Raw genomic sequence first — 10,483 nt, 5'->3', positions numbered from 1 at the left:
GATCCAGACACTTCATTTCTTCAAAATGGGACTAAGTGACTCTTATCATTGGTGACTCTCATCACCCCTGGACAGTGCAGGACAACTGGACGCTTTACTACAAGCACTGCTCTCGGTCCAGGGTTGGACTGAAATTTTAGTAAAACGAATAAGACTATTGCGATTTGAAATTGTATTGTGATTTGGAACTGTTCCTCATTTTCAAGTTTTGTGTTTTTGTAAAAGGAAAAAGGGGGATATGTAGGATAACATAGGCTCAGGTAGTTTAGGTTGATTGGGTTACTCCAATCACAGTGCTCCCATTTCTGTGTTAAAAAAAAAAAGTGCAGGAGTTGGGGCACTTGCCTTGTCTGTGGCTGACACTTAATTCCTGGCATCACATATGGTCGAATATAACCCAGCCCAGCCCCCTCCAAACCCACCTGGAAAAGGTGAACAGCAGAAGTTGAAAGTGGCTTTGAAGTATAGGTGGGGTGTGACGACCTTTCGTGGCCGAGGGTCACTCTCAATGGCGTGTAGACTTTCAAGTGTCACAGATGGAACCTGGGGATCCTCAACACAAAGCATGTGCTCCAGCCAGCTGACAAGCCCTTGGCCCTGACTTCTTGTTTTTAGTATTATTGTGTGACAATGGTCCAGCTACTGGACTCAAGAAACGGAGGGGACTGGGGGGCGAAGCTCTATGGAAGGGCACTTGCCCTGCCCAGGAGAGATCCTCGGTTCAATGCCCGACACCACGATGGGCAAAACCTGATCTCTGTATGGTCTGACGTTAAGACAAGGTGAACTCGATGTTCCATTTTCCGAAATAACCTGAGTGACCACGCAAAGGGCAGGCTCGGCAGGTAAGGTGCCCCCAGCTAGGAAGGCTGGCAGGAAAGGGAGGACGGAGGTCGGGAGTCTCGGTCACATCTGATGATGAGGGATCACTTGTGGTGCTGGGGTGAAGCCGGAGCCAACCGGATGCGAGGCAGTGCCTTTCCCTGAACTCTGTTCCCATGCAAACAGCACTCAGCGGGCAGTAAAGCAGCAAGGAGAAAGCCAACGGGGCACAACTGAGGGCACTACTGGAGAGAAGCCCGGAGTCTGCGGCTCTCGGTGCTCCCACGGAGCTGCTGGACTCAGCGTTGAGAGAAAGGCTCCCGTCTCACAATCCAGTATTCTCCCCTAGCTACCTCCCTCCCGTCATCAGGGTAGGCATTTCGAGAGAGAAGCCGACCCCCCCCCACACACACACACACCGTCTAAGATACTGAGGAGGCAACCACATGCAAATGGATCTGATGCACCTTTAACAGAAACCTGTGACAAGTAATAGATGGGTGGGGTTGGCAACGTGTACACTTTGATTTTTTTTTTTTTTTTGCATTTTGGGTCACACCCAGCGATGCTCAGGGGTTACTCCTGGCTTTGCACTCAGGAATTGCTCCCGGCAGTGCTTGGGGGACCATATGGGATGCCGGGGATCGAACCCGGGTCGGCCGTGTGCAAGGCAAACGCCCTACCTGCTGTGCTATCGCTCCGGCCCCTACACTTTGCTTTAGAGGGGCACAAAATTACTGAAGAGGAAAAAGGGTCCTCGGAGGAGGATGCTCTGGAACTGACACTAAACATGAAAGAAACCAAAGTACTAACTCCTTCAAAATCCTGTCACTAAAAATGTCCCTCACTTCGGAACTGGAGCGATAGCACAGCAGGGAGGGCGTTTGCCTTGCACATGGCCAACCCTGGGTTTGATTCCCAGCATCCCACATGGTCCCCCGAGCACCACCAGGAGTAATTCCTGAGTGCAGAGCCAGGAGTAAACCCTGTGCATCGCCAGGTGTGACCCAAAAAGAAAAAGAAAAAGTTCCTCACTTGTAGAGTTTATTTACGCCTCACAAGGCTGAAGTCCTAGGTTTAAACCCCGTCTCCAAACTCCCCACCAAAATGAGAAAAGTTACATTTGTATGTATGGCTGAGGTCTTGTTAAATAATGGGTAATACAGCTCTACGATTAGAAATGATTACAATTGAGTGTAAAATTGTGGCATGAATAATCCTTTACAGTGAGAACGTTTAGACGAGCATCAGTATGATTCGCTGTGTAGGTCATGTGAAGTCGTTCCAGAAACTTACAAAGTGGGGTTCACTCCGCTCTTCAAAGGACTCCCACTCATCCATCGAGACTGCCCAGAGTAACCATACCCTGGGAAAAGCACTGACTATGGTAAAAGCACTGAAAGCAACTTACAGGAGCAGACGTGCATTTGCCCTCTCACTATGAAACACGGGTCAGCAGGAAAAACACTGACCAAGGAGAAATGGAGTTCGAAATTCCTGCTGAAATCCACTTATAAGTCCAGTAGAAACATACAAACCGAGTAGTGTTTGAATTCTTTAATTAAAAAATAATGCCATAGTTCATTGTTGTTTGCATTACGTAGTTACTATTAGAAATGATCAAAACCAGTTTTTAAAAAGCCCCATCAGTCTAAAAAAGTTACAGATTATTTTTATAAATGTTAAAGCGTATAGTGTTGGAACTGCGGAATATTTTTCAACACTTCACATATTAAAATTTTTAGGGGCTGGAGCTGTAGTACAGTGGGGGACGGGGCTGCCTTGCACGGCACGCGGCCCAGGTTCAATCCCCAAGGCCGCCAGGAGCAATTCCTGAGTGCAGAGCCAGGAGTAACCCAAGCATCAGTGGGTGTGACATGAATGGCCAAAACTCAATTTCTGGCTGGAGCAATAGTATAGCAGGTGGGGCACTTGCCTTGCTTGTGGCCAACCCAGGTTCAAATCAAGCACCCCGTATGGTCCCCATGCACCCGCCCCCCCCCCCCAGGAGCAATCCCTGAGTGCAGAGCTAGGAGGAAGCCCCTGAGCACTGCCCGGCATGGCGCGCGCACGCGCGCGCGCACACACACACACACGCACACACGCACACACACACACACACACACACATTTCCTGCAGGTTAATACAAAAGTCCTCAATGAAGTCACCCCCAGTACATGTAGCACTCCCCACAAATCCCACAACATTCACAGGAGGATCTACAAATAGTCTCTGTATTAGAGTTTTCGTGTTGACAAGCTACTTAAAAATCTGTTCGTTCACCCTTTGGAGTACTTATGCAAAAGTATTTCTTTCAATTTTAAATAAAGTTCTAACTGGGCCAGTGAGCTGGTACAGCAGGTAAGGCACCTGTCTGCCACGGAGTCCATCTGGATTTGATGCTGCCCCGTTAAGGACCACCAGAGTAGAGAGCACTGCTGTAGGGACCTCCCTTCACCCACCCCAAAGCTCTAACTACATGGCAGTCTCCATCCCCCAACTATTCTCAATACTTCAATATACTCTCCTATTTTTATAATTCACTCAAACATTTAACACTTTCATTAATCAACAAAGATGTTTATACAGAATGGTAACAAATTCTAACCTTTCAGAAGAACTTCCATACTTAAAATATTGTTTATTAAAGTGTGTCAGGGACAGTTTTACAGCCACGAGTTTACCAACATGATTATCAATGCTTTTAATGAGAGTAGAACAAATTAAAAAGGCACTGAGAGATCAGCTATCATCCATCTCCTCGCCATCTCCTTTCATCTGAAATTCAAAAGTAATGCATTATCTACTTTAGGAAGATTTATATGTTTATTAGAAAAATAAACAACTTTAAATTCTACCCTAGTTTCTACTTCCAAGATTTAGATAGAGCATCTGTGCCTTACGGTTTAAGCATGATCTGATTTACAAAATCTCGTTTAGTCCTACTTAGTAAAACAAAATACAAAACATAAATGATAAAATGTTAGTAACTGTTAAGAAACTCAGTGTAAAAGTTTGGAGGAAAAAAGAATACACCACCATTTCCTGCAGGTCCCTAACCTGGCAATATTTACTGTCAAGTGTATCAAGTTGCTGCCCACTGCAATTTAATGTCCTGGCTTATCACCAAAACCAATAATACTGTACTAGAATGCAAACTGTGTGGTCTAAAGTTTGTTTCCCCCGAATTTCGTGAGTCCGCCCAGGGAACGGCCAATTTCCCTTCAAAGGTCAGACAGTGAACGTTTCAGGCTTGTGGCCGGGAGGAAGGGCAGGAGGGAAGGGAACCCCGGCTGGAGACACGCAGAAGGCGGCAGACTCTCTCGGTGCCGCATCAGGGAACAGAGCGGGCACTTCCTAGGAAGCAGCAGTGGTGGACTGACACCCCGGAAGAGGACTAGACTCGGACAGCGTTACGGGGGCCTGGAGGACAGGGCGGCTCAGTGCCAGCCAGCAGGGAGCCCAGAGTCACGCAGCCCTGGGCCCCGCCCACCCACCCCCAGTCACCTCTTTCCCAACCATAAACTGCACGTGGGTATGCGGTAGGCCAATTCCAGAGCTATCTCGGTCCATATTCTTATCGGTGTTCTTTACTAGAAGAACCAGATCCAAGTCAGATACGCTGGCAAGGATACGTGACTGAGTGTTCAGAGTTATTCTACAACCATGAAAACTTGGTCTCAGGAGCTAAATATTTTTACACAATTAAAATCACCTCTTTCTTGTGCTCCTAAGAAAATATAATTGAACTGTTACAGTTTTGAAGCTAAGTGTGATTTGCTTTGTTTTATTAGAAAAAATACTCAGGCAAGGTCTACAATCATCGGTCAATTAAGAATGACTTACAAGAACATGAGGCAACAAAATAAAAAAATACAGGTACAAACTATGTCTCCGAAACACCTCTATTTGGCAAGTTTATAACAAATCAAAAAATGTAAAGAACAAAAGAGATTGCAGATTACTTCGAAGATACAGAATAAAGCAATGATGAAGTGCTTAAGCAAAAGAAAACAAAAAAAGGGTAAGAAAACACACCTTTTTGTAAAAAATAAAGTCACATTTGCTACAGATCATATGAATAATACCCTTATTAAACAACCATTCCAGAATGTCTTATAGTAGCCGTGCTCCTATTGGCACTTCATTAAATTTTATATGACTCATTTAATGTATATAGCTCTTTACCCCCATTGTCAATGAATAAAAAGTCTCCCATAATTTTTTTTTTCAAAGTAAATGACAAATGGTTATGTATCATGGAACCTTTCCCATTTTGGAACCAAAGGCTAAATTCTCTAATTTTTGTCTATTATTTTCTTAAAAAATTTAGTGTAAAAACTGCTGGTTTTCTATCACTGTAGTAAAGTGAAAACTCCTCAATCAGGAGTATTTTCTGCAGTTTGACTGCAAATAACCATATACTTTACAATATGTACTTCCAACAGTAAGGAAATCATTTCACGGTTACTGTCAGAAATGAGTGCCATAATTCTATTATGGGTATAGGTCCTCCCCTAAAAGACTTTCTGGAAGGATGTTCAATGTGTTTTGTTCTTACAGATATTAACAGTAGTACATAGTCCCTTAAGTCTGTAAAAGACATTTATTGTTAAGAAGGTGCTTTATTAACAATTCCTCTGGCAGCACTAGTGAATTACAATATCCTTCAATATTATTTCTACCCATAATATATACATTTAACTTTCATGCCTCTAGAAAAACATCTACAGTACATTTCATAATATAAAAATATATTACAAATCTGCTGAATTATTTACAAGCAATGTTCTATTATCTCTATGCAACATTTGTTTGATACAATACTAACAAGTTACACATATTTCCATTTCTGTAAGTTAAAAAAAATCCATATGGCTCCTTGCTTACCAAGCAAGAAAGTGATTTTATTTTTTCCTTTCAAAACCAACTTTGGTGCATAAAGGATTCAGTTTGAAGATATTTTAAAAAAAATACAATTTTTCTTACATTAAGAAAAAAAAAAACCTCAAAAACCAAACGCTTTCCTCAGAAAAAAACAAATTATAGAGTCTTATAGAGGATAAAAAAACAAAACAGGAGGATTATTCAAATGATTTGAAATAGGTTTTTCGAAAACCGTTAGCAAGTGAGTTCTCTAGGTCAATATTAACATACTGCACTCCATGAGAAAGCCTAGTCCTGCAAGGGGCACCGGGCAGGCTGCAACACTCTTTAACAGAAATGTTCAGCCCTAATTCGAGAGACGGATTTTTAGTTGATTGCAAATGCCGTTCACTGTTTGCTTAAATACAAATTGAACACTTTTCTTATCAGAGTTCTGCAAAAGAACACAAATGGCAACCAATCACATCTATTTATCGCAATTGAAAGGGAAATTATCTCGTGATATTCGTCACTGTCTAAGTAGCCCCTATAGACACGGTCACGACCAAGCGCCTCCCAGGGCTCTGGGCGTCTTACGGGCGCGTGTCGGAGCCGTTTCCCTTGCAAGGCCAAAGACTGCAGTGACTACGGGGAAGCCGCAAGCATGCAAAGCCTTTCCAGAGCTGTTCCACTAAGTTGCCGGAAGAGTGTTTGCTCCGTCTCCCACAGCGCCATGCCGTGAACATGTGGATCTACAGTAATATATTAATATATTCCACACAAGAGCCTCCTTCATTCACAGAATGTTTCCCTAAGCATCAAGAGTATTCTACAGACTGCACTGAAACAAAGGAAGGGTCGGCGCTAACGTGCAACTTGGACTAGACCCATTGTCAGTGACTAAGACTGCAGGTTCCCCGCTTGTTTGCTTTGAATGTATTTATTTAGTTTTTACCTCTTCAACCTCTTCTGTGGCATTGTTCTAGAAAGAGAGAAAAAGGAGCATTTTTATTCAACTGAGCACAACATGAGACATTAAAATCGTAAGATACAGGAGACATGATCTTCAGGATTTATTTTGAAGCATTCAGACCCGGTGGGCACTAACGGAGTGATACAACAGTGCTCCCGGAATCTTCAGCACGGCCTCCTGGTGCACCTTTTTATGTGATTATCCTTTAAAAGATGCTTTATTGAGGCACCTTAGCTGTGTTTCAGGAACCCAATGTTCCAGTACCCAAACGCCTCTCGGCGTTGCCACCTTCCCCCTAATGGCACCTCTCAAGAAATTCTTCGTCTGGGGCTGAAGGATAGTACAGTGGGTAGGGCTTTGCCTTGAATGCGGCCACCCTGGGTTTGATCGCCAGCATTGATAAGGTCCCCAGAGCACTGCCAGGAGTGCAGAGCCAGGAGGAACCCCTGAACATCACAGGGTGTGACCCAAAGTCAAACAAAAAAAAAAAAAAGAAAAAAAGAAAGTCTGTGTCTGCGTAATGACAATCTCTAAGTGTGGGACAAAGCAGGGAGTAACAAATGCCCAAAGGCAACAGAAGCCACTCACGGTACTATAAACCACGGTGCCCAAAATAAAAATTTAAGACAGAAAAATTCTGTTTCTGGGGCAACAGGGACAGCAGAGGGTCAGCTAAGGGGCTTGCCTTGCACATGGCCAACCCCAGCTCCATCCTGGCACCTCAGCTGGTCCCCACCCAAGCCCCGCCCGGAGGGAGCACAGAGCATAGAGCCCTAAGCCCCGAGCACCACTGGGAGGTGGCCCCGAGACCAGTAAGAAGGCAAAGGCTTGTGCCTGACACCCCCTTAACCACCAGCCCCTCAGAGCTGATGCTGCCTAGGCATGCTACGGAAGGAGGATCTTTTTAGTCTCGTTTTGAAGTTTTTGGGAACACTGTCGTGCCTTCATTGTGACAGCAGCGTATGAAGTTACAGTAACTCCCCGCTTCTGTTTCAGAACATGCCTAAGCTCAGACTCTGCTAATATAATGACACATCCCAGTAAATATGGCGGGTTGGGTTTTACCCCACAAGTCTTTAGGACAGACTCCATTTCTGAAGAAATAGATGCATCAAAATTTAGAGCAGAAAAATGTCCCGGGGAGAGGCTGGAGACTGGACGGGGCTGGAGAGACTGCCGTGCGTGCCGCCGTGGCCGTGCAGTGCCCAGCACTGCTCACAGCCCCTCACGGCTGAACGAGCCCTGGGCAGTCGGGAGGCCCAAGCTTTCCCCGCCCCACCCCCAAAAGAAGACCCTTTGGGAAAAGGCACTGCAATTTTCATGCATTTGGGGGCACTGACTCTAAGCCTGAATGAAATTTCATTAAGATATTTTAACCAAAATATTGAAACTGCTTCCCACATAGCTCTAGAAAATCAAACACGAGGCCCGAGAAACAGAGCAAGGGCTGATCTCGTACTCTGCACCCCGAGGCCCTGGTTCAATCTCGGGCAGAGTACTCCCTGGAGCACCGCTGGGATGGCCCACCCCACCCCCGAAAGGAGGGGGGTGAAACCCCGAAGGTATCTGCAAGGGTGGGGGGGAGGGGGACTACACAGGGCAGGAACACGGAAGTGAGTCGGTTTTTGTTTTTGTTTTTTTGCTTTTCGGGTCACACCCAGCGATGCTCAGGGGTTACTCCTGGCTTTGCACTCTGGAATTACTCCTGGCGGTGCTCAGGGGAACATATGGGATGCTGGGAATTGAACCCGGTTGGCCACATGCAAGGCAAACGCCCTCCCCGCTGGGCTATCGCTCCAGCGCCCACGAAAGTGAGTCTTCACCTGCCCGCTCAGAGCCAGCTGTAAGAGCAGGCGGTGCCTGAGTCTCGAGCTCCCGAGCGCTGCTTGGAACTCCTCACCGGAGAGGGAACAGACGAGCCTTCCCCAGGCTCTGGCGGCCCAGGTTCCCCCTTGAACCCGGGCGTGCCTGTCCCCCGTTTCCTTGCTCACTGTTCCCACTCTCACACCAAGGACTGCGGCTTTGCCTTCTGCCAAGAGAAGCGGAGGCTGGCTTCCCCGTGTCTGAGGCAGTGGGGAAAGCGGTCCCTCAGCCTTGAGGTCACTTCACTATGGACATCAGCTGAGTTTTGGACACTGCCTTATTCTACCCACCTCTCCAAACTGTACTTAGCACCTTCACCAAAAAATAGTTCTAGAGAAAAGTTTGGCGAGGAGCTAAGGTCCTCAGTGCTCCCCGCACTGGCACGGGCTAAAATCCCACTCCCGTAAGGTCTAAGAACATGAGGGGTCGGAGCGACAGTCCAGCAGGCAGGGCGCTGGCCCAGGCACCCCGTGTGGTCCCCCTGGGCGTCGCTGGGTGCGCCTCATCCCCCGACCCCTTCGAGGACAATGTTCCACAACATACTTTCCAAAAAGTTCTGGGACAACCAGGACCTCAACATTTGGCATGGGATAGCTGAAACTCGCATTTGGGACTGTCAATTATTTATCACTCTGCTCTCGGGACTGTCAATTATTCATCACCATATTCGTATCCAACCTATTCCATGTGGAAATTACACAGGAATTTTCTTTTAAAATGCAGAGCTTTCCGGGACTGCGGGTAGGGCGTTTGCCTTGCACACAGCCGACCCGGGTTTATTCCCAGCATCCCACATAGTCCCCCGAGAACTGCCAGGAGTAAGTCCTGAGTGCAGGGCTGGGAGGACCCTGTGCATCGCCAGGGGTGACCCAAAAAGCAAAAATACAAACAAAAAAACCCAGAGCTTTCCTTCCCACAGAGGGCCCCTCAGACACGAGCACACGCATGCACGTGGCGTTCACGCACAGGCCTCACATGGGCCCCAGACCCTGCTCAGGAAAGTGGGCCTCTCCGGCCACGCCCACCCCAATTAACACTTCCTCAGCACGGCTCTCTCGAGCCCTCAGGAACCACCAGGAATGTGAACTCTGAGTGAGCGCCGCAAACACAGCAGCGTTATGAAGCTGCTCTGGGAGGGGTCTGGAAAACGCCCAAGTTCAGAAACGCACCATCTGTGGCACTCGGGGCACCTGTACTCGAGACAGCCCAGGCCCACAGAGCCCCGTGTGTTACACAACAGGGCCAACGCCAAAAAGACACTGGTTTCCTTAAAAAAAAAAAAAAAAAAAAAAAAAACCTATTTCCGATCAGCTTTTGTTCACTAGGTTGACCCCGCTATGAACATGGGAACTCCATGTGTGTGCGACTCCCACCTGCCCCAGCAGTCACCTCACCTAAGGAGCCCTCAGCCCTCTAGGGAACCGCTGCATTTCCAGTCTGAGAACTCTTTCTGTTGCATGTAGAAGACTTCTTTTTTTTTTCTTTTTGGGTCACCCCCAGCAATGCTCAGGGGTTACTCCTGGCTTTGCACTCAGGAATTACTCCTGCCGGTGCTTGGGGGACCATATGGGATGCCGGGGATCGAACCCGGGTCGGCTGCGTGCAAGGCAAACGCCCTACCCTCTGTGCTATCGCTCCAGCCCCTAGAAGACTTCTTTAAAAAGCCCCTCAACCTAAGCTTGAGAGGTGCCCCACCCCCCAAAAGAACTACATACTATAACCAAGTTAACAGTTACAAACATGAAATTCAACTGGACATCTAAACTTCACCAAAACCTTTCTGGAGTTCATTTATAAATCTCTTTGGTAAGTTCCAAATTAGAATTTGACATAAAACAAATTTTAACTGGTGATATGAAATACAAATCCCTAGAAAGATATGCTTGACAATGGAATTCAACACTTCAAAATACATCCTTACATCATAAAACTTGGGAAGACTAAAATTCATCAAGCGTG

The 10,483-nt window shown here is 46.6% G+C and overlaps 1 protein-coding gene across 1 annotated transcript in view; it reads right to left on the bottom strand.

Moving 5' to 3' along the window:
* Nucleotides 1-3,443: 3,443 nt before the first annotated feature.
* Nucleotides 3,444-10,483, bottom strand: part of AEBP2 (AE binding protein 2) — a 58,565-nt gene continuing 51,525 nt past the window's right edge. The window contains exons 8-9 of the mRNA XM_055118145.1: nt 6,644-6,670; nt 3,444-6,142 (exon numbers count right to left, since the gene is read on the bottom strand). Coding sequence (XP_054974120.1) covers nt 6,097-6,142; nt 6,644-6,670 — 73 coding nt within the window. The 3' untranslated portion in view covers nt 3,444-6,096. The remainder of the gene's footprint in view (nt 6,143-6,643; nt 6,671-10,483) is intronic.

This window comes from Sorex araneus, chromosome 10 (genome assembly GCF_027595985.1).
Source record: "Sorex araneus isolate mSorAra2 chromosome 10, mSorAra2.pri, whole genome shotgun sequence".
NCBI classification, from domain to species: domain Eukaryota; kingdom Metazoa; phylum Chordata; class Mammalia; order Eulipotyphla; family Soricidae; genus Sorex; species Sorex araneus.
This window is presented reverse-complemented; position numbering and strand designations above follow the sequence as displayed.